Source organism: Hypomesus nipponensis, chromosome 11 (assembly GCF_054491055.1).
Source record: "Hypomesus nipponensis isolate SF chromosome 11, ASM5449105v1, whole genome shotgun sequence".
NCBI lineage: Eukaryota > Metazoa > Chordata > Actinopteri > Osmeriformes > Osmeridae > Hypomesus > Hypomesus nipponensis.
Genome location: NC_140371.1, coordinates 14,758,492 through 14,782,731, shown reverse-complemented (window position 1 = coordinate 14,782,731; position 24,240 = coordinate 14,758,492). Strand labels below are relative to the sequence as shown.

Below are 24,240 nucleotides of genomic sequence, written 5' to 3'. Positions count from 1 at the left end.
CAGTAAGGCCCCAGTGACTGTAGCCTGTCTCCTTCGCTGCTGTGCTGGATGTCTTTGATGTCTCTATCAACATGAGGAGACTGGGAGGGGGGGTGGGTGGCTTGGGGCAGGGAGTCTTAATAGAGCAGAGGGAGGATTAGAGGACTGACTGCTACTGGGGTAGAAACTCTTTTTTTTTTTTTTTACTCTTATTCATATTTTTATTTTATAGTCGGAGGACCCGGGGTCTTGCTTTTGCCATGGACCTGCCTCTGCCTGTTATCACAGTGACACGGCAGCTAATCCTGTTACTCTTTCATTTGGGGAGGCACCGAAGTGTGTATGCGAAGCAGGCTTCTTAGACCCAGGGCCACTGTCTCCAAGGCCAAGACTCAATCATCTACAGTTATTTCATTTCCCTCTACTCTGATGGGAGTGGGCCTGGATGGCAAAAGAAATCTTCAGCAACTTCATTATGAGGGTTTGGTATTACATCAACTAGTTGTAGATACAAAATGCTATTTTAAGGTGCTGGTAATCTCAACATGGGAAATCATTACCCAGGCTTGGTCTCACTCCTCTGATAATCAACAACTTTCTGTTTTGGATGGCAAAAAAAAGAGCACATTTGAAGTATTTTTTCTCTTTGCAGGCTGTCTTGTATGTCACTATTCCAGTCACTGTTGTTCAGACATTTCCAGCAGTTCCCAGCTACCTCAGGTCACACCCAGTATTTGCAACTCTGACCTTTAAGCAGGAAGTTGCTGCGAGCACACAGACTTTCTTGCAGCTGCAATATCAACCTGCTATACAACATTTTTCTCATCCTCTGGTGCAACACTCCTCTCACCCAAATTCACAAAAATCAAAAGCACATGGATTCTAAACAAGTTAATTCTGTCTGTAAGCAAATGAGCAACATCCAGAAGAACTTGATATAAAAATAAATATGCTTCAAGAATCCCTCGTCTTCAAATAAAATATATTGAAGCACATCACGGTACACTGCTACAGATCGACAACTAGTGATACAAATGTGAGGTCCAGGCATTAAGACAAACACCTACAGTTTATCCTTCAACTGTAGTGATCTATAGATCTGAGCCTACACATCCAAGTATGTATACAGGCTAACTATTATGGGCAGAGGGAGCAGGTTACATAAACCCTGTGATGTAATTCCCTTTTAACACACCAGGAAGGTCTTTATGACTTATCCAATGCATTGGGGAACCCCACGCTCGGAGACATCTGAAAGCTTTTTTTGAAGAAAAGACAACATTGCATACATTTATTAGGAATGGAGGCTACTTCCAATACATGCACACCAGCACTGTCTTCTAAATGTAGTGTTGACATTATTGCAAACACTTGTCTCCCTGGTGTTTTTCGTGTATTATATTTTTATTATCTTAGGATAAAAAAACAAACAAAAAAAACATTGACAATTACATGGGATGCCTTGTTCTGCATAATTTAACATATACACAGTGGGAAAAGGAATGGCAATGCTTTAGACATCACAGCCTCTTCATAACCCCTGCCCTCCCCCGACCACTGCCTGCATGCAGTTTTCACTGCAAAAAGTTGCGTGGGACAGCCTGCAAAGAGCACAAGAAGCATTCACAGTAAAGGAGGATGAGGGGAGGAGGGGAGGTGGAGGGAGGGAGAGAAGAGGAGAGAGGAGAAGAGGGGGGAGGGGGGGAGAGAAACAAAGTGACTGCAGCACTGGCCTTGGTTTCAACAGGAGAAGGAGCAGCATAGTCCTATATCATTCTAGCTAACTTCTCCCACGTGTCAACTCCTCATCTCCTGATTGTGTTACTCTTTCCATTGTCTTTGACACAAAAAAGTTTGTTTACGCATGTAAATATATATATACATACATATGTGTGTGTGTATACATATATATATATTTATATATACACATATATACACATACATATGTATATACATGCACACATTGTACAGCTACAGCACCTTTTCCCACGGCGCAACAGTGTCAATACCTCGCACATGGTAAACGTCCGTGCCAAAGAAAAGAATATTAAAAACTATATATTGGTCAGGATATTAATCTTTTTCTCCTAAAATTGGCATTCGACATGATGATACTCTATTGCCGTTGGGGGGGAGGGAAAGGACAAAAGGTTCTTCTTTTGAGTTCATATTCAAGTTTTCTCCTTGTTTTTCTCTGGTGTATCTTTTCCTTTGCTTTTAAAAAGAGTTTCACACTTTCGTGATCTGTGTATGCTGCTCCTCGTCAAAAGGTTCGTTTTCCGGATCAGAGTCAGTGGTGTCGGAATATCGATAATGATCCGGTTCATTGTCGCTAACGTCCGGAGTGACGGATGTCGAAGTGCTTGCCTCGGAATTCGAAGGCTCTTCCACGGTTTTTGTAAAATAAAGCTTCACCTGCAGCCGTGAGGGATAAAAGACAATTGCACGAGCAGATTTAGTAAAAATAAAATACCAATTCTAATGACTTGAAGGTATTACAAAACATGTTATCATCATTCCCCAAGCCACAGTTCGAGCACATTTTACAAGTTGCCCTGCTCACCCTCACCTTGAAGTTGGGGGAAAAGTAGCGGTTGGCTTTATCTTTGTTGGCCTTGTCCAGGTCGTTCTTTGTGAGGGCCAGGATGAGGTAGTCCCTGTCGCTGTCCATGCGCTCAGGGGGAGCTCTGGGGTGCGGCCCCTGGCCCTGGGAGGAAGGCGGCGGCGGCGGCGGCGGGGGCTGAGGCAGAGTGGCCAGGGGGTCCACGTCGTTCACCACAGAGCCGTTCTCCACCTTCTCCCCGATGTCCTCCAGGGATGGTCCGGGGATGAAGTAGGTGTTCACCCAGAAATGAAACATCTTGTCCTGGCAATGGGACATGGAGGTGGAGGAAGAGGCGGAGGAAGAGGCGGAAAGAGAGAGAAGGGAGGTATAAGTTACTAGCTGTCATGTCTGTAGCCTCTCTGGGATCTTGGATCAGAGACACTAAGCGTTCACCAGATGAGAATATGACTGACAAAACCGGCATAGGAGACTAACATGAGTGCTACATTTGGTACACCGAAAGTCACGGTGGTCCAAGATACAGTGCAAGGCCACAGTGCAGTTCTGGACCATAATATAAAAATAAAAAAAATCACTACTGACTCAATCAAAGCTGACCAACCTTCTTCATCATTTTGTTCTGCTTGTGAAAGAACTCGACTTTGATGTCTCCACACACTGGCAGTGGCTGGGGGAACTCGAAGAGCATGTGCTTGTCCTCGCGCCTTGTGTGAGCCGGGTTGGACGTGTGAATCTTGACTTTCAGTTGGTACACCACAAACTGGGGGTCTGAGTCGTGTCAACCAGAGAGATGTAGAGCGAGGGAGAGATCAAAGTGAATGATGGTGGGTGTGTGTGCGAGTGTGTGGCGGTGCATGAGAGAGAGAGAGAGAGAGAGAGAGAGAGAGAGAGAGTGAGTGAGAGAGAGGCCAAAAAGGTAGAAGACGGAGGATACCAGTGTTAGTTTCAGCCACATCCCCAGGTAAAGTAAGCAGTTTGACAAGATAGGGCAGTCCTCTCAAATCGGACCGAGTCAAAACCTCTGACGGAAAAATAAGGAAAACAAAGGCCACCCAGGGAGACCAAGAACCAAGGCCTACAGCCCTATTCTGATGATTCACGGTCGTATGCTAAGTTAAGAACACGCAAAGGCACAACGAAAACAAAAAAGGAAAATGCGGGTCTTTCTTTCTATATGGTGTTTGGCTCACTCTAGGCCCCGAGACATTACTGTAGCGAGACCCAAACAGAGCTGGAGAAACGAAGGAGATCTTCACAGGCCTTCACCTAGTGGGGTTTACTTAGAGCAAGCTAGGCCTTCTGCTTTCCTACCATCAGAGACTCCCTTCGGCTTGTTCTGGTACTGATATCGAAAGGGCCAATACAAGTGGACGGATGAAGAAAAATGGATGAAAGTCTCATTTACCCCAATGCCAATTCCCTTTCTTGAAGCCCTGAGGGGTTGGCTCGCTCCTGTTTTTAACGGTACTGTCCCCTTTTAGAGAAAGAGAAGGAGATTAACACACACACACACACACCACACACCACGCAAACATTTCACACACACAGGGCCAGCAGGGGTTTCCCAGCACAGCAGTCCTATCTCTACAAATGAATGTTAGGATATCAATTATGCACATACTGCAGGCATCCACACAGATAAAAACAACATACATGGCTTTCAAAGGGAGATTGCCATCTTGACTCAATCTAGTCCGAAAGGATCCTGGTACTCGGTCTTGTACATTCAGATTTTATAACGGGGGGAGAGATGGAAACTCCAGATTGTAGATTAGACCGCTCTTAAATCTACCACATACGGCCTTGTGCATTCATTCGTGTCTGATCCTTGTCCAAGGGTGGCAAACTAATATTTTCAAAGTGATCTCGTCTTCCAATAAGCCTTGGCTGTGCTGATGTGGCTAGGGCTTGCATGCTAACTGGGTGATGTGTCCGCCTGGATAAAAAGGAGAACTTCAAACTTCAGAATGGGGCCTTTGGGGAGTGTTAAAGAGGGAAAGAGGACATTCGGGTGTTAGCTGGGTGAAGAGAGCACAGAGATACCACACATGAGGAAGAGAGAGGTACATTTTCCACAAGCAACATTCGCTTTTCAAATCCAGAGAGAAAGAGAGAGGAGGAGAAATAGCAATGATCCATGACTACCAAAAAGTTAAAGCACATAACTGACTGATGCTTACTTGATAAAAAATATTTTGCTTAGGCAATAGGACTACACAGGACTGTAGTCTGCACCAGGGTCTCTGGTTATAGAAGCACATAGCCTCGTTCCACATCCTTTTATCTAAACTAAACTGGCAAGTAGAAAAGTCTGAAACTCGCCTTGAGCAAAAACTAGGAGGCATGCAGTTGTGGCACTTATTCACCACCCCACAGGAACTGATAACTGGTAGACTAAGCATGGATCGTTTCCGAAAGAGCCAATCAAAACTGAAAACTTAAAACAAGTCTTAAAAACAACCCTCTGTCCTTGGTTTTTAGGATTGTGCTCCAGTTACAGGTCACAAGCCCTGCTGCAAGTACAGCTTTCAGAAGAGAGGTTGACACTGCTCACCATTCCCTCATTCTAATCAATACCAAGACCACCAACCAGGGGAGAATCCATTTACACTTCCGACACATGACACAGGATGATTACTGCTCATACTAACACGAGCACCACTAGATTGTAGGCAGGCTGTATGTAAACACACTCTCAGACCTTTCTTCCATTTGAAGAGCAAATGCCTTTGCCCTGGTCGGATTTATAATTGAACGAACGACAGAGAGACCCGAAAAGAGAGAGAGAAAAACAAAAGCGTGACAGAGAAACTCACTGCAGGTGCCTCCACTGAACATGGGCAGCGTCTCGAACACCATTTTGTGGAAGAGGAGTGCCACGGGCTTGTACTCCAGCTGGTTCTTCAGAAGGTAGCTGTAGTAGTAGACGTAGCGACGCTGGCTAGGGATGGTCACGCCCTGGACAACAACCACAGGACAACAGGCACAGGCTTAAAACTGTTTCTAGGGAAAGGGAACTTATCATTCCCTTAAAATAGGCCTTTGTGTGCGAGAGAGACAGAACTATTGCCTACTCTGCAAAAACGACCGCCTCAAGAATACGTCTCTCGAGCCCCGCTGACTGACCTTCTTGTCCCTTGTCCTGACTTCCCCGTAGAAGTCGAGGGCTTCCTGTGGCTTCAGGAACTTGCGGCGGTGCAGCAGGTAGGCGCAGATCATGACGCCCGTGCGCCCCTTCCCTGCCTTGCAGTGGATTGCGGCCACATGATTGTCGTCCTCGCTCAGCCATTGGTCGAGGTCTTCACAGAAGGGCTTGATGAGCTCCAGCTGAGGGGGGTTGTGGTCTTCAAAGGGGTACTGTGCAACTGATGGAGGGCGGGGGACAGAAGAGAGACGGGGGAGGGACACAGCGATGGGGGGGGACAGGGGCGGAGGAGGAGGAAGAGGCAGAGACAGAAGAGACGGGGGAGGGACACAGCGATGGGGGAGGAAAACGGGAGAAAGACCAAGATTCTTTGTAAAATGTTTTTTTCTTAACAAAGTGTGTGGTTTGCTTTCAACGCAACACGCACAAGTATGCCTGGCTGAGAGTTCGGGTCAATTGCCATAGTGACTGCGGTGTGCGTTTCTGTGCAAGTACCGTTTGCCATGGCCTACCTCTGCAGTTAAATTTGGCAGCATCATAGTGTCTTTCTGCGCAGCTGAAAGGGGAAGGACATTTGATGTCAGCGCTCGCACGGGAGGAATTAAAACAGCTCTAAACGTAAAAGACAGATTAGACGGGCACAATACTTACAGGTTGTAGATTTTGTAATGGTTTTTATGTTTTAAGTCAAGAAACCTGTTGGAAGAAGAAAAGTTTATTCAATTTTGGCCCATTGGCAGTCAATCCACTCCATAGCCTGCCTTCTACACCTCGGCAATCCTCAACAGACAGAAATGATTCAGTCCAAACGCACTCGGCCCACATTTCCAACTACAGTTTGCAATGTCAATCATTAGTTGACCCTGTGCTGAGCAGCAAGTACTCACCGTACAACGTCATCTATATTGTTTCTGTACACTCCTTCAAGTCTCTCTGCAGGAAAGCCCATTGCAATTATATTGGGATAGATATCTGTTCATTGAAGGGTCAAGGACAAATGCATTCATGTGCTGGACACAAGCCCACATATTCCCATCACGCTAACAAGTCGCTGTAGTGGTGGGAAGGGCGTGTCTTTAGAGCGCCACCACCACTCTCCTTCCATCAAAAACCGGACAACATTTGCTTGAACGTGGACCTCATTGTTCAGCAACGGGTGAGATGAGTGCTGGCCAGAGGAGAGTTTGGACAGATGGCCTTGCCAGTGCGAGGCAGAGAGCACTGGAGTGCTCTTCCTACTTTAGCAGGGCCCACATGTGGCAGAGCCCCCGCTGCTTGACCTGTATGTATTTTTAGAGGCCAAGTTATATTGAGATCATCACCAATTGTTGGGCTTATCTCTCCCGCGAGCTCAGACTAATCACACCGAATACTTCTACGGATCGAACGCAGGCCAAGGACCGCCACGGCTACCCGCGCAGACGTCAGCAGGGAGAGGAAAACACGAGTCTGGAGGGTTTGCAGTCTACAAGACACAACAGGCCGACCTGTATAGACTTCAAGACATGTATCCGCCCTCAGAGGGTCATTAAAGCGGTCACGTTCAGCTGCGCCGTGTTGCCCTTGCAACGATCTTTCGGGATTTGGCAAAGTATACGGAGCGTATCGGTGAACTGAAGTTCTCACAGTTAGTGGAAAGATGTCTTATCCAATTACTGTTTATTCCAACAGCTTGATGATGTATAATACCCATGTCCAATTGTATGTATTAGCACTGGAAAAAATAATTGAGCTGGCATGCATATTCTCTCAGCTCAGTCTCAACGCCTACCTGTTACTGCAGTATACGTGTCTACATAAGATGTGGGATTTTGCACTTTAACCACTGACTAAAGAGCAGCCTTTTCTTACATTTTCTGTCACGGCATCAAAAATAGAAGGGCTAAACATTTCTAATTGGATATGTCTTTCATTTCTAGTTCGACTTCTTCTCTGGGCAAAAAAAAGAAATAAAACCCAGAAGAAATTCGTTTTTCAAACGGGTCGGAAAGATTCGACACACGCCTCCTCCACCAGCTGTGGTGGTGAGCAAGGTGAGCCTCCTGCCTGTCTCTCTGCAGACTCCTCATCCTGCTGCCTGCCTGCACACTCCCTCAGACAAAGAGCACTGTCTCTCCCAGCTGCCTCACGTCATGGAGGGAGCTTCCATCTGTAGATGGAGTGATAAAAGACTGCCCCAATGCTGGACGAGTGATTATGTCACAATGCCAACCAGCTGAACTCCCTTTCAGAAGGTTCAATACTGCACAATTATTTAAGCAAACATTTGGAAGAGTATCTCTATGTTGTTATAAATGGGGGTGTGGGGGGTTATCCCTGTTAAGACGAATACAGTAACTACAAGACTTCAAAACCAGCTTTTAAAGCCAACAGATCTGAGGTTTTAATCATAATGCAATGCATAAATATAACGAACACAGCAGAGATACTGTATTTGCATAACGCCTGGCTACTTCCCTGTGGCCTTGATCCTACCAGCCTGTCTATACATACTGTAACATCATTTCCATTAATGCCTCAAAGACCTAATTAGGAGCCAAAAGCAATGCGCTACGACATTTAATAGGCATCGACCTTTGGTCATACTGGCAGAGTGATTCCAGTCAAACCATTGTAAGTGTTTTGAAAAAGCTCCAGTGCTCCCAGGAGAGCTCCAGTCCAGGGCATGGGGGCTTTGCTCTCTGCAGCTGGGAGGAAACACACATGCAGGACCCCCGACGGAAGCTTCTTAAAAAAAGAAAAAGGAGGGCGGGGGTGGGGGTCCGTGTTCAGGCACGCCTTTTCTCCAAAGTCAGGGCTGCCTCAACTCAGTGTTCTGGCCAACTTCTTGACTGTGCGCGAGTGTGGGAGAGAGAGCAGGAGGGAGAACCCAGAGGGGAGGAAAGGGGAGGAAAGAAGAAAAAAAGAAAGCTCAAGAAGGGAGCAAGGGATGAGTGCAAGGGAAGGAAAGAGAATGGTTGAAAGAGAGCAAGAGCAATGTAAGGTGTGTGTGTATGGGGGCACTTAGTTGGGCAGCAATGCTGATACAAGATCGGTGCTGCTCTATTTTAAGGGCTTCTCTAAGAACTGTGACAGTGTATTAGATAACTGCGATGGTTCCATATTGTTTTAAGAAACCTCCCAGCCCCCACCCCAAAAATATATATACGGGATTATTCAAACCAGCGGACAAGACATGGATAAGCGGAAACTGTCACTTGTGGTCATAGTCTTATTAACTGCAGAGACACATTTCTTGCTTAATTTACAACAAAACACAACACTACTAGGCAACACTACTAGACAACCCCACCAAAGATAAGTCAGAAACTAAATCAATGCTGTGATAGAACTCACACCGTCAAATGAACTGCAATCACAACCAATATGAAATTGGTTACGCAGAGACTATGTTTCTTCTCATGTGAATATTATAGCAAGTGTACGAAAATACACTATCCAGGACTGCAGTTGGATCCATCTCTGCTAGAATTCTATCACTTGTGATACTGTAGACAGCTCTAGGCTGGTGTTAGGCAGCACGACAGGCATGCCTGAAAGATGTTGGATCTAGTCAAATGTGCATGCAAACACTTAAGTAAATACATAAGTATGCGAATACATACTTATCAACTGAATTATTATCGAATCGATGCCATTGTGTGTATGAACTGAACATGCATCACCTAATCATGTATCTACAACTGCAATATATGCCAAGAAAAAGTAAATCAAATGTCCACTTATCACGACTGCTATACCTTGATTATCATTACTGAAGCTGTAGTCAACCGGTTCGTACAGTACTAGGTGTCTATCGGGGGACAATAGACTTTGCACAGCTAATGTTCTGATGATATCTGGGACTAATATAAGTCTGATTCTGGCATTTCGGCATGCTCTTGAAGCTAGATTCAACGTGTCCCACACATGCGTTTGGATGTCTGGTTTAAACTTGGTAGTAATAACAGCCAGACAACTAAACCCTGCTCTGGGTACTGTAGCTAGCGAAATGACGTTAGCCTACTCGCTTTATAGCTCATTAGCTAGCCGAAGATGCACACAACATAAACAGTAGCCTAACTGACAAACAAAGATAATAGAAAATAACGTGAGAGCAGGGAAATACCTACTGCAGTTTTACAATAAAAAATTTGACAGTTACATGGCGCAAAGGATACATGTTAAGTCCAAGTCGAACCCATCCTCCTGATATCTCCTTTTGTTCCGACTGACCATTTCTTTTATAATCGCAGCCATTGTAGTGACAGGAGTCTATGGTTTTAAAATTATTAAAATAAATCTTGCTTTCGCTGACAATGGCTTTGTCTCTCAATCGCCCTTTGCTCTCTTGATTTTGACAGCCCCTTCCACGCACTGACAGACAAGCTGCTAGCTAGCCTAGCTAGCAGTGGTTGTCGTTGTGAGTAGGATTAGAATGGCTTCTTCTGGATCATAAAGACGGGCCTTGCTCTGCTCCTCTGTGCAGGCCCGACTTTCCAATCCTGGAATTTGTCTTGCAGGTCCTCCAAAGAAAAAGCATACAGTTCTCCTCCCGCCGAACGGTAAGATACCAGACACGGTCCAGGCCCCTGGCTTAATAGCAGCCAACGTGATTGACAGCAAGGATAGAAAACTCTCCAGCGCTAGAAGAATTTAAGCAAGACAACCCTCGCAGGCAGTATCCACTCAGACGTAGCTAGCAAGTGCTAGCTAACTAGCTAGCTAGCTTTTTGATCCAAAACCCTCCTAGCGAATCAACATAGTCGTCAATGGATTGCAGAAATACATCTGAAAATCTGACAGGCTCCACCTTCACTGTATAATGGCTATACAAAGATCAATTATATGCACAGATTTGTGTGACAGTTAGGTCCCGGGGAATCATCTTCTCTTCTCGTTTCTCTCTCCAGCTGAACTCTCAAGCTCCCATCATGGCTTCCAACAGAGGAAAAAATAATGTAGAGCAGGCTAGGATTTTAAGAGAAATATCCTACCGCCGTAAACATATAGTCCTTTAAATAAAACAAAACCGGGTTTCTCCACTTCAACATATATTAAACATTCATGGAAAGACAAAAATGTAGGGCTGCTTGATATCTACGTCCCTTTTCAGATATCCTATTTTATGCTTAGGTAGTACAATGTTGGCAGCGGAAGGACACAATTAGGGCGCATGCAACGCTCCCCTCCTGTCAAAGTGATCACGTGTGTCTGTAATTAGGGAAGTTTCTAACAATAAATGTCACTTTTTACGTTGCTGAAGTCAGATAGCCTATTTGAAGAAAAAAATGTAGCGCTTCCACTTTTTCATTATTTTATTTTTAACCGAAACAGCTTACATAACAAATTAGATTGCGATTATTTTAAATACATTGAAGATCACCTGGGCTCATGATTGCAGCCGTGCACACACCAGGACAAATCTGCATGATATGCTCAATAGTTTAAAAATAAGTGATTGCGGGGGTGCAGTGATGTGCAGTTCTCTCTTTGCAGGCATTTTAAAAGTTACGTATGGGTTATAATTATTTGGTAAAACTGACAACACCCTAAGTTACTGCATCACAGGACATCTCTTAATTTTATCCAACAAATGCTGTACATGGAACATCATGTAAACATACCGCATATGTACCTTATGTCGACTGTATAATGTAAAGCACTGAGGGTGCACTTACATTGTAATGGGGTTACCTTGAACATCATATCTATTGATCTGATCCCCTGCAAAGCCAATGGAAAAACATTTTTTTTTTTTTTACAAAGAGAGACCATTTCCCCTATTCACCTTACATCAACTTAAGCAGGTTTACTGCCAGTCATTTTTCATAATTGCCTCAATCTGACTCTCTGGCATTATATTTGAATGTTTTCAGCCTCTGAACTATCTGATGACAGACACTGATGACATTGTATGTGGTATTTTTGTATACACATATGTTGTCATCATGAGAAATGTGTTATGTTAATAAAACCATCCCATTTCCTATAAGGAAAAAAGTGACTTCCAACAGTGAGGGGTAAAGTGACTTTCAACAGTTATGATGATGATAGTTGCTTATATGTTTCTTTTTTCCAGTCAGGTTATTAATATGCTTTACTATCTGTATATTCCTGTATTGATAGTCTCCCTTCCCTTTTTTAATCCCAAGATTAATCCAGTCTTACTGTTTCTTAGTTAGGCACCTCTCAGCATGGTGCAGTTTATGTGTACCGACCTTGTATTTCCACTACATTTTACTACCAGCAGATGGCAGGATTACCCTTCAGTTTCTCTTTTTGCATTGATTTTAGATCTTGGATTTGAAGTTAGTAAGAAACTTGGGGTTTGGATGCACACGTCCTGGAAAATTAAAAAAAAAAAAAATAAAAAAAAATATTCTAAGCTGGTATCACAATGATTGATTATTTATTTTGCAATGTTTAACAAATATATCGATGTATAGACAGATAACTGACTGACACATTATTTCTATGAAGGGGCAGTTTTCTTGTTTGAATGCAGTGATATTTTTGTTTTTACATTTCCCCTCCACTGCTGTCAGTCCTCACAGACACCATGCCAAAACATAAACAATGATGTATTGAGAGATGAAAGCCACTTCACAGTACTTATACCATTAGGTAATGGGGGTCTTCATTTCAGTCCTTTCAGATTAGAGAAACATTTCCACAGTGCAGTAACTCCTCAGTGTTTACATTCAATGGGAAAGGCACTTTCTCCTGATAGTAAAAAAGTATGGCTACACATGCATATAAACAATAATTACATGTTCATGTTATCTCTTGATATAGATCTATTTCTGGAAAGGTTTTTATGCAATCTCACATGCAACATACAATGCATCATTCAAGTGATAGTCATACAGTATAAATATTATGGAAGTTAAAATTTGGTGACAACATGGTACTGTCCTAACTGTATTCACAACATCCCAAACAATTTGGTTATCTTTCAAATCCTTATAAAACATTGGGATTATTTAGTTTAAGAGCTCTGGTGCATAGGTCACTGGCTGTTCTAGTGGAAAGCCTGGTATAGGAAATAAGTTCTGTGTCCTCCAGGCTTGACTGGCTACTGGTCTTTCTGTAGAGAACTGTAGTACTCTGTCAGGACCTTCCAGGCTTTGGGAGCCATAAAACCATCAGGGGGGTTCTCCCCACTCCTTGCCAGCTTCCTCATTCTGGTTCCTGAGATGAACTCAAACTCTGCATGTCTGAGAGAGAAAGGAGAGGAAGAGAGGTCACGATTGTGAACATGAAACAAATAAAGGAAAAAGAAAGATTGAATGAGAATGTAGGAAACGAGGAAAACAATGAGAAATACTTTTGACTGTTGGTATTGTCTATTGGTTCTCCTCTTACTGTGCTCTCCACAAATGAAGATCCATCTTACCTTTCATTATCATAAAAGTCCATGGCCTTCTTGGACTTGTTGTAGGCAGCCACTCTGAAAGGAATGATCTCTACAGAGGTGAGGCCAGGGGCCATGGTAAGGACCTTCCCTCCATGAGTTGGCTCATACAAGTCCTGTTTGGTCTCTGGGTGGGGCATGCCTGCGGGATCACGACCCACGATGTAAAAGTTAGCGCCTGCAACCATCCGGGCCCTGCAATGCCACTGGACCTGAGGGAGAGAGAACGACATACCAGGATTGCAGCAATCCCCACTACACTCTTCAACTCTCCAGACCCTACACATACCTCGGTGGGCCCAGCGTACATCATGGGCGACGGGAAGATGGCCACGATGGTGCTGCTCGGTTCCAGTACTCCCTCCTCCAGCACTGCTGCATGCTGTTTCATACGCCAGTCCAGGGGCACGTCGTCGTCCTTGGTCCAGCCCCCCAGAGGATGAAGCAGCAGGACAGGGTTCTTGTAGCCACGCTCCAGTAGACGACGCTTGGTGTCCTGCATTAGCAGGGCGTGGCCGTTGTGAACTGGGTTCCGCAGTTGGAAGGCAAAAATGGCATCTACGGACAAGACAGAGGCAGAAAGAGAAATCCTCCATCAGCCATGCCTTTTTAAATGACCATTTTAGGTATTTTTGCATTTGGTCCTTTAACAGGTGTTTGTTAAGTGTGGAGAAAAGATTATACATACAGAAGATTTATGCATTTATCATTCAACCTCTGCATAGTGATCCTCCCTCCCTGTAGACTTTATGTCCAGTAGTGTGCAGAGGACCCTCTAACCTGCTTTCATCTTTTTGAATTTCTGCTTTAGCTCCCGTGGAGTAAGGCGGTACTGGTCAAGACCGTCATTCCAACGGATTCGCTCCAGCACCTCAAGGTCACCACCAACTAACCAGTCACCTCCCTCCATCACCATCTGGAAAAGGTATTTGCAATTTAAATTACGAAGTATGCAATTATGTAGGCTTGGAGATGTTTGGCCGATACAATTACATGTTACATAATGCTATTATGTTATAATACTACAAAGACATACTTCCAACATTTGTTATATACAAATAAGGGCTTCAACTCTGTACATTTTACCTCTCGTTGCAGTAGTTTATTTAGGGTAGTTGGTTTTTCAAGGACAAAAACAAGCTAAAAGTCACCTTAATGTAGGGGTGCTGTGGGCAGGTGGTGCCCCACTGGCGGGCACAGCGCTCCTCTTTGCGATGTTCGTAAAATTCAGGATTTCGAAGGATAGCCACTCTAGAACCCTGATACTCAAGAGCTATCGCTGCACAGCCCTCTAGGCTCTGCTTGGTCTCCATGGTAACTGGTAGGACGATCGGGACTGACAGGTTTATGATTCCACCTGCGGCAGGAAATGATGTCATTGGATGTGTGACCTGAGTTGGATATTTGGTAATATAATCTTCTTATAATATGTCTTCCTTTAAATGCTTTCCCACTCTTACCGTCCAGAAGGTTTCCAAAGTGCAGGACCTGGAGGAACTCTCTCTCCCTCATAAAGCCCTTCAGGGGGCTAGCCCAGCCCTCTGCCAGGACCTGCACCCACTGGAGGTCCATCTGAGGAACATAGGAAAAGCCCTTAAAACACGGCACTACTATACACAATGAATTACATTACACATGAATGATGTGTGGTGATATAGATCATGAAGAAAAAAAAAAAGAAAATCTACTGTATTTAGAATGTATGCTGAGGATTATGTTCTTTAGATTTCACTTCACTCCAATGTATACAGAACACTGCTGCATAGGGCATACTTTATGTGGATTTCCGTGTGTAAGGACACATTGTAAAACATACAAAGTCTAAACAGAATGGCTGATCGGCATGTTGTGAAAAGCCAGGTCTGCCTCTGGTCCAGTATTGACCCATGTCCATCTGGGACCCTATAAAAAGATATGGAGTGATTATGGGTCAGAGTGTTACCTTGGTGATGCTGATGGTTGGCAATGTTTTAGCGTCAGCCTGTGTCAGCTTCAGCTTGTTCTCTGGAACAAACAGCTCATTCACGTTTTCCGTGATTCCATTGGGCACAATATTCTGTGCAAGTAGCAATAGAGTACAACATGATTAAATAGCATTCATGAGAGATCCAAGAGAACTGAGGTGATATCAAAGGGTGACATGAAAACACTGCAGACTGCTAACGGGAGAAAATCGCGAAACGGGACATTCTGCACAAATCTGGCATTTTTAAATACCCAAGCTGTTACTAGCTTCCACAACTTTTTTAATTTACCAGAGTACTTGATTAACTAGCAAACCATATTGAGGAGGTGCAGATGATCCTTCATTTTGTTGCCAACAAAAGGATCCAGTGAGAGTGGTGTTTGTCGCATTGAAGATGACATCACGGCAGTTTCATGCTGCATCGCTATGATGACCAGCTACATTGAGAGGTACTGCTATGAAAAGCAAAGTACCTGGTACTAAAAGAGAGTGTAGTCGAGTTGATTTGATATGAGCTAATACTATGCAGTGGGAAAGCGGATTGGGTCTGCTTTAGACATTTTGTGGCTCTTTTATGGATGAGATGCAAATAAGTTGTGCTCTGCTTCTTAAAGACTTGTGTGCGTGGTGTGTGTGTGTCTGTCTGTCAGACCCACCTGTTCCCTAAGCAGCTCCAACACCTGTTGAATGCACTCGTTGACTGTTAGGTCTCCTGTCTTCAGCACCAAGTCTGGAGTAATAGGATGTTCATACTCTGAATCAATTCCGGTAAACCCTGAGAAACAGGTGGAAGGCATTATCAATCAGATCACATCATTACAGAAAATTACATTCTCAATAGAAAGAAGATGTTTCAAGTTAAAAGAGGAAAGGTATATTATAGGTGTTTTACATGTTAAGCCTGCAATCCAAATCTAAGGATGGCATAGTTCTGCAGAGGAGAAAGAAAGAACAGTTCCTAACAAATACCTTTGATTTCCCCAGCACGGGCTTTCTTGTAGAGTCCCTTTACATCGCGGTTTTCACACACCTCCAGAGAAGCGTTGACAAACATTTCGAAGAAAGGCAAGCCAGCACTTTCATGTATCTTCCTGGCATCATCACGATCCTTTATAAACAGTAGAGTCTCATGAGTATCAGAATCTCTTTGCTGCAGTATGGTATGTTATTTAAATTCTCTGTGGGAACTTAAAGAAAGAGCAGTTCAGTCAGACATCAACAGTAAGATTTGGAGAATGAAAAGTGTGTACGCCCTGTATGTACCTTAGTGTAGGGGGAGATGAAGCTAGTGATGCAGACCAAGCCGGCATCGGCGAAAAGCCTGGCCACCTCTGCGATGCGACGAATGTTCTCCTCGCGATCAATGGCGCTGAAACCAAGGTTCTTGTTGAGGCCGTGGCGAATATTATCTCCATCTAGAGAATAGCAGGGAATGCCATGGGAGACCAGATACTCCTCCAAGGCAAAGCCAATGGTGGTCTTCCCAGCCCCTGACAGACCTGGACACATGAGAGGAGATATAGTGTAAGATACCCTGCCAAACGAAAAACCAAGTTCTCTTTGGGAAGTGTCCTAAGTCTCTTTTGGGTACAGTAGTCCTAAGTACACCCTGAGAAACCCATGTCCATGCTTCAAGAAGGAGAGAGATGGGCAAGAGTGTTTACCTGTCAGCCAGACAGTGCAGCCTCTGAAGCCTCCTCTGGTCCCCACCACCTGGCCTCTCTTGACCCTGCTCACATTTGGGGATTGGTACACCACATTGGTGGATCTGTTCAGATCCTGAAATCAAAAAAACACATTGTCAGAACAAAACATTGTTTTTGCAACTCAAAAGAAAAAAAGGTTCAGTAGAAGTTCAGATGTGAAAATGATCAACCCAGATGCTCAAGTTTATAGTTTTGACTCTCTCCATTTTACAGCATCGTTAAAGTCATATAGTTTAAGGTGAGCTGGTGGTATCAATGACTTGCAATTTACTGTATCAGCAAGTTTTGTTCCAGGAATACAATGGGTCTCTATCTGTTTCTGTTTTAAATCGCTTCCATATTGCATTATATTAATCTATTTTATTTACTTAGTATCTATGGTCGCCAAACTAACAGTCTATGCTGATGTATCAGGTGGTGTCCAAACTGTCATAAAAATAATCCAGAGTGTGGCAGATACAACTTTATTACAGCATAGCAAAGAATTTAGCTTCCATTGAACCTGATGTGTCTGGGTTTCATGTAGCACATTTCTAATGGGAGTTCAGCACAGCTGAATGGACTCCTGCAGAGTCAGATGGAGCTTGTTTTACCTACTGACTGGGAAGGAGGGAACCAGCTGGACAATGTGTCCAGTGTGCCGAGGCCCAGAAATGATGTGGCAGACCCAATGTCCACACGCCTGCCCATTCCTGTAGACCCTCTCCCTCCTTCCCTTCATCCCTCCTCCTCTTTGGTAAATTCTCACAACCAGCCACTACACTAGCAACAGTGATCCCACTGGGTGTGGGCTACACAAATTCTCTCAGAACCGGCCTGCTAGCAACCTTGGTGTGTCTCTGAGGAGGACATAACACACAACCCAGTCTCTGTTATAAATGAAGTGGATTTGATTAATTATTTTACTGTGCAAAATAAGCTGCAGGGAAGCCAACTGCTTCAACCTAACCCTAATTCTGAATAATATAGTCAACTTCCCACACCGATTAATGTGCTTCATCATCTGACAAATTATCAACCAGCCAACAATATGCACCCAAAATGCATAGCAGAATGAATAGAAGGAAAATAAACCATTAGTAGCATCCAGTAAGCCTGAGCAAACACTACTCTCTAATCACTCATCCTTCCATGAGCTGCATTCAATACATTATGAAAAGCAGTACACATTACACTCTGCCATTCTTTCTTTTGCTCTCCATAACTGAAAGCTTTCTCAATAATCTTTTTACTGTTGTGTAGGCCTATGAATCCATATTATGAAACAAGTTAAATTTTCCAGATCCCCTCGGTGGACACAGTTGACTATGCAAAGGATGTACACAAATGTGTCTGTCTGTGGTCGCTAAGCAAATTCAGTTGGATCCCTGCAGGGATTTTTTAAGCAAGATACTACACTATATGAAAGCAAGCGTATTCCAACCTCAAAAGTAAAAGCTACCTTGAATGTCTATGAAACAGGCTTTTGATGGTCAATACCTGTCTTCATATGCTAGATTATTTTGTATGTTTTCAACAATAAGTGAAGAATCAAATTATTGCGTTGGATTGTTTATCATACCATACCATACCATACCTGTGAAATAATGATAATCCCATATTTCACTGGTTTCCTAGCATATGATATGGCATCACTCCTCACAAGACAAGTAACACCACTGTATGTCATGTAAGATGCCATAAATTAAAACTAGAATGTAATCGTTTTATCAAACATTGTGTGTGCTATGGCTAAATTTAGCCAATTATGATGATTATTAATATTATGTAAGCCTACCTGAACAGAAGTGTGGGTAATTATCAGTGAACCAGAGTAAGGTGCAAGTATTTTGTTATTCACAAAAGAAAAAACGGTTAATAATCGTCCAGTGAACCAGAGCAGAATATGGCCATACTGCATGTAGATGGCTATTAAACAACTAAAAAAATAAAATAAATCCACATCAAAGTCTATACTTCTCTGCAACTTACCGTCCGCAGATTTTTTACTTCCGACATGGTCCACAATAGTAACTGCAACCAATGAACTTTGGACCTAGGGCATAAATATTTCGCTGATTGCCGGACGTCGGTTTGTCGCCTTCAAATCACAACTCCTACGGTCATTTAAGAACTGTTGTTTTATAAGATTTCCCAGACACGTTGCATTTCTCTGGCCCATCCTACATTTCTTCTCCAAGATCCAGAAATCTGCATATTCCTGAATGCCAGCCAATACTTTCTGCTCACGACATGGTAGTTTAACTTCGGTACTAACTTTGCATTAAATCAAACAAATGTGCAGTAGTGGGGCTGTCCCGGAATGAGGGTAGACTTAAACGATGAACCAAGTCATGCTTATGCAATGTTATGAGTAAGAAGCGGTTGTACAATAGAACCATTGACTCCAAATCGTATTGTAACAGCAACTAGTGTAGATAAAGTAGACATTTAGATTGTTAGATTATTAGTTTATTGATATCCACAATAAATATCAAAATACTTTTTAAATAGTATTTGGTTTTCTTAAAACACACCAAACCAGTTACCATAATCAACAAAGTATTTAGATGAAACCATTATCAATCATTAAATGACTTTTCCCCATAAGGTTTTCAATATGGTGTGTCTTATCTTTGGTCATAAGCATAACAATTACTTTGGACATTAAAGCAGCACAAACATAACAACCATAATAGCAAAAGTATATATCATGTCCAACATCTAACTGTGTTGTGTATGTTATAGTAATCACTTAATGGAGTTTTACATTCCAAAAGCAACTGATAACACTTAAAATGGAAGGATTTGGCATCGTCTGAACACGTCCTGTTGATCTCAAAGTACTCATTTCAATTGGTCACCTATATGTCTAATCTGTGGACAGTTCCAAATAGTTTTCAGTCATCCTCTATAATACTATGGTAACGTTTAATCAAATTTATGTTTAGATATAACAATCTTATTCAACTACACGATCATGAAGCATTGTACACTTTTATTCCATTCCTGAATAGGGATGCCTGATAGCATTAGATCAATTTACTGAGGTGGAAACAGCTGGCACTCTGTTTCAAAGTCACAACCATCTAGCAGATACTTATAGTGCTCTCTGACATCTTTGTAGAGTGGGGCATAGCCCTCGTTGGCACCCAGGCCTGGGAAGGCCAGGGGCCTCTCGTTCAGGAATGGTTGCAGCCTCAGGCCCTGGTCCCCACAGTCGTAGAGCACCAGCAGCAGGTTGGCTGTGTAAGGCAGCATCTGGCTGGTGCGGAAGGATCTATGGCTCTGTCTGGCGTAGTTGGTAGAGGTCAGGGCCTCACTGTCCTTAAAGAAGCCTAGGAGGGTAAGCAGGGGCAGAAGTGTCTCGGCATGGCCCACCTGGATGGTGACAGCTTCTGTCACGTTCTCCCCGGATCTGACAGATCACAAGGCACATAGAGTGTGAGGGGGTGCTCCTATATGTCCAGTGTTGAATCTTATAAAACATCTTCAAATAGATAATAAATAAGCTCACATCACATTTAAATAATTTGTACCAAAAAAACTCTGACATTTTTGTCTATACCAAAAAGAACAAAGTAATGACAGTCATTTGTCACTTAATTTATTGCGTTTTTAAAATGCATTTTTAACTGCATAATTTACTAGTTTACTGAGCAGTTGTATCAGAACTTCTTACCACCTTCCTGACAAAAATATGTATTTTCTTCATATTGACACAGCAACCAACCTGAGGAGTGCACATACACACAATGCTTGCATCACTGTGACTTGCAAAACTCGTTGTTCTGTAGGAACAGTTTGCTTGTTAATCACAGGTAAGAGGAGAGTCACCTGCCCTTTGAACAGAGTGTGCAATCGACTGGTGACTGGATTCATTAATCTCAAATTACACTTATTATTATAGGTTGGTGCCCTAAAGACAAATATTACACACTCCTCTTTCTTTTTACTTTAATTTCACTTTAAAATATCAAATATCAAACACTTTGTGAATTTACATTTTCTTTTGAGACTAAATGTGTCTACACTTACCCTGATACATGAATGTATTAAGCAATACAAACACATCAATCATCAATCAACCAACGGTTATTTGTGCACCGCTAATGGGGATTGAGGTTTTACTACTCTAAAACTTTGGGGAAAAAGCTCCCTGTGTACTGTATTGTATTGCATGTTATATAACACACACAATGTGCATGCTTAACTCACCCATCCAGTTTCTTTGAGAAAGATAACACATTTCTGCTGCATCATTGTGAACTTACTGCTATAGTTCAGGTGCGTGGTGTCATGATGAAAATGTGTTCATTTTGTACTCAAAATACACATGCACACAAATACACACATACAAAGATATGTCTTGGGGAAACATCCAGGCAGTTTCATACAGTAACGGGGAATGATGTGTGTGATGTCCATGTTTTCTACATTTATCTTGTAAGTGTTGGTACATGTACATGTTAATGCATACATTTTCTCAACAACTTGTACTTGACTTGGTGGTTGTATAGTGATAGTGGACTGCGGCGCAACCAGGATATGGTTAACTGTATTTGCACTACTTGCCTTGTGCATGAGGATGAGTGTCCGGTTTGCACAGGCCTCTGAATAGGGCCGTTCATGACAGAAACAGACACTGTATCTGACAGTTAAGCTTTTGTAAATAGCTCATTTCACTGCTTATCCATTTGGTGAGTAGCCTAATCTTTTCAATTGGGATCCAATAGAATTACATTTAAGAATATGTTATGACATTTCTAACTGCACACATTGTATGAAAAGATGAAGACCAAGACACAGGAATGTGGACATTTCCCTTTAACCCAGTGCCTTCTATGAATATCCAAGGTGTATACTCAAAGAGTGAGTGTTTGTAGTTCACTGGGTTACCAACAGCCAATTACCTGCTTTCTCCGGCAGCTCTTTCCAGACGACTAAAAACATCATGAAAGAGGATGCAGCTTGTCTTGCTGTTAATGTCGTGACCATAACCTCTTTTCCAAAACTGCTTCAGATCATTTGCATACTCCAAAACCTAAAGTTGGGGTAAATGCCACCTTATATTTAATTATAATACTGTGCAGATTGTTAGCAGGGATTTGAGTGAATCTTTCTTTATGTGGTAATGTTTAGATATGGGTGATCTTCCAACTGAGTTTGTCAGTTGGAAGATCAACATTACATACACCCCCATTTAATGTCCAGTAGTTTCTGACATAGGCCTGGATAATGAAGAGAACAAGCCACATTGTCAGAGAATCAGTAGATAACTTTTTCCCCCGAATGAATTTGGTTATGCTTTCCAATGTCTCAGTGGATGTTTTTTTTTTTACTTTAATAACTAGATAAAACATGTTTAAATCAAGCAAGAATATTTGCTTTACCGAGTCATTACCCAGAGTTATGTATTCAGATTGTTTCCTATAAACAAAGCATGTGGTGGGATACAATACCTGTGCGTCTACTTCATCAAACAGTTGACACCAGGGAGAGTTTTCCGTCTTGATCGCAAACTCGTATGCACACAGGTAAAATGCAGCCTCAGCCATATCTTAAGGGGAAAGGTTACAGAATATGATTTAAGTCTAATGGTTAAGAACTTGTTTGTTCATGTGACTTCATGCTTTTCAACCTCCATTTTTGTTTACTATGTGTTCACCACCTTGTAACCCACAAATTAGAAAATGTCTCTATCTACTGTCCACTTCCTATTGGTCAAGGAAGCGGTTCTTATCAGGCATGCAAACAGGTCAGGGGTAAAAAAGGTGAGAACGATACGACAAACCCCTGACCCTCTAGGGGGGTCTGGGGGCATTCTCCCCCGGAAGAACATTTCTTAAATAATTTAAAGTTAATCGCATCAATCTAGGGCACTTTGAGAGCAAAATTAAGAGGCTAGATCGATGTAAAAAAACTCTCCCCACTCCCTGATTGGCTGTGAGGTTTAGGCATTAGGAGTGACGATTGGTTTCAGAGCAAGTTGTAGAGTTGCGAAGCACGGGCAAAATGCTGTGTTGGCCAAAAAGGTGAGTCTCACCTAAAGGTGAGAAGTTTGCATACCTGTCTTATGATTGTTTCTTAAATAATTAATCTGTGATTTTGCAATAAAAATACAGATGTATAGGTCAATAGAAACATAGGTCCACTATTGTTATTAGCCCTTGCAATCCAGTAAATGACAAGATGGTCCAGAACTTTGTCATATAGCCTACCAGTTTTTGCACATACTGTAGTCTGACAGTTGGACGGAAATTGAAAACGGGCCTACAATAAATAAGAGAGACAACCCACAATATTTGGCATTTCATCAGCAACTTGTACATAACTGCAATTTATACGGACCTGCAGTGATGTGTGAATAAGGGACAGTGAGTCGGTCTGCAATCTTCTCCTGGACCCTTGTCATCTCTGCCCCCAACTTAAATTTATCCAACTCAGCCAGAGCAGGTGGGTTCTTCTCAACTGTCTCCACAAACTTGGTACAATGGTCAAAGAATCTCATAAGAGCATCGTTAACCTGGTGGTCAACATTTTGGTCTATGGAGAAAATTGTAAGTAGGACCATGTCAAAGCAGCATTTGACAGGTAAAGCAAAATTTCAGACAACTGAACAATGCTATTTGTAATGTAAATGGGGGTGTGCATTGATATTGCAATTGAATTGGTTAGTTCATTTCATTAGTAAACTCAAATTCCCCAAACGAACATCCTCTACCTTTAATATTCCACAGCTGTGTCAATCCTCCCTTGAAAGCAATAGTGCTGTTCACACATCTGTGCTTTGAGCTTGTCATAAACTTGATATAACCATCTCGAAGCTTTTCCTCTGATATCAATGAGGGAAATAACTTTGACAGCCTGACTGCCAGATGCCTGTGGTCCTCGACACCCTTCTGTACTAACCGACCGTCCATTTCGTCAGTGTACCACATTTTCCATTGCTTTATTTCACGCTGCACCTCCTGGTCCGAGACTTCGCGCACGATCAGGTTGTGGAGTTGCCTCATTTTCTTTACATTTTTGCTTGTTGGATATCGTGTACCGTGCCTTATAATCGCGGTCAGATGAATTCCGCGACATTCTGGAGATGGGGGCTGAAAAAGAGATTTGTTTACAGCCAGTATGTCCTCAATCAAGTAGGGATTTACTTCCTCATACCTGCCTTTAGTGCTAAAATATTTTGCAATCACTGGTATATTTGTACCAATCGTATGGCACGCATTACCAAAAAAGATACTACAAAAGAAATTAGCGACACACACTGTGAAAGAAAAAGTAAACCGCATAGCTATGGCGTAGCAATTCGTTCACGACCCAAGTCCTAACTGTCCAGTGTCCACGTTCGGAAATAACGTTGTTGTAAATGCCAAATAAAAAACAGATGACCTAACGGTATTTTACCCTGTGTTCTAGGGACTACCAATCTGTCGTTTCAGATTGTATGATTTGTTCCGGAATGTGCTTAAACATGGATGGAATACTGGGGTGTTAGTG

At 42.7% G+C, this 24,240-nt stretch overlaps 3 protein-coding genes across 4 annotated transcripts; all 3 read right to left on the bottom strand.

The window, feature by feature from the left end:
• Positions 1 to 1,362: 1,362 nt before the first annotated feature.
• Positions 1,363 to 10,771, bottom strand: LOC146268286 (phosphatidylinositol 3,4,5-trisphosphate 3-phosphatase and dual-specificity protein phosphatase PTEN). Of its 2 annotated transcripts, XM_084709748.1 has the most exons (10): positions 9,851 to 10,770; positions 6,578 to 6,662; positions 6,342 to 6,386; positions 6,203 to 6,246; positions 5,672 to 5,910; positions 5,362 to 5,503; positions 3,951 to 4,019; positions 3,147 to 3,313; positions 2,549 to 2,845; positions 1,363 to 2,394 (listed from the first exon to the last, which is right to left on the bottom strand). In XM_084709748.1, the coding sequence occupies exons 1-10, from the start codon at positions 9,927 to 9,929 to the stop codon at positions 2,209 to 2,211; spliced, it is 1,353 nt and encodes a 450-aa protein (XP_084565874.1). In that variant the 5' UTR covers positions 9,930 to 10,770; the 3' UTR covers positions 1,363 to 2,208. The 2 variants fall into 2 exon arrangements, with proteins under 2 accessions (XP_084565874.1, XP_084565875.1); XM_084709749.1 differs by lacking the exon at positions 3,951 to 4,019 and having other exon boundaries at positions 9,851 to 10,771.
• A 1,293-nt stretch (positions 10,772 to 12,064) lies between these two features.
• Positions 12,065 to 19,012, bottom strand: LOC146268285 (bifunctional 3'-phosphoadenosine 5'-phosphosulfate synthase 2-like). The gene is made up of 12 exons (XM_084709723.1): positions 18,730 to 19,012; positions 16,717 to 16,831; positions 16,316 to 16,551; positions 16,022 to 16,160; positions 15,709 to 15,827; positions 15,029 to 15,142; positions 14,547 to 14,658; positions 14,238 to 14,443; positions 13,867 to 14,002; positions 13,376 to 13,644; positions 13,069 to 13,298; positions 12,065 to 12,889 (listed from the first exon to the last, which is right to left on the bottom strand). Exons 1-12 carry the CDS (start codon positions 18,754 to 18,756, stop codon positions 12,748 to 12,750), a joined length of 1,845 nt encoding a protein of 614 aa, XP_084565849.1. The 5' UTR covers positions 18,757 to 19,012; the 3' UTR covers positions 12,065 to 12,747.
• A 181-nt stretch (positions 19,013 to 19,193) lies between these two features.
• LOC146268284 (multiple inositol polyphosphate phosphatase 1-like) lies at positions 19,194 to 24,127 on the bottom strand. Its single transcript, XM_084709225.1, has 5 exons — positions 23,462 to 24,127; positions 23,089 to 23,283; positions 22,200 to 22,297; positions 21,651 to 21,781; positions 19,194 to 20,155 (listed from the first exon to the last, which is right to left on the bottom strand). The coding sequence occupies exons 1-5, from the start codon at positions 24,030 to 24,032 to the stop codon at positions 19,780 to 19,782; spliced, it is 1,371 nt and encodes a 456-aa protein (XP_084565351.1). The 5' UTR covers positions 24,033 to 24,127; the 3' UTR covers positions 19,194 to 19,779.
• Between the last annotated feature and the right edge of the window lie 113 nt (positions 24,128 to 24,240).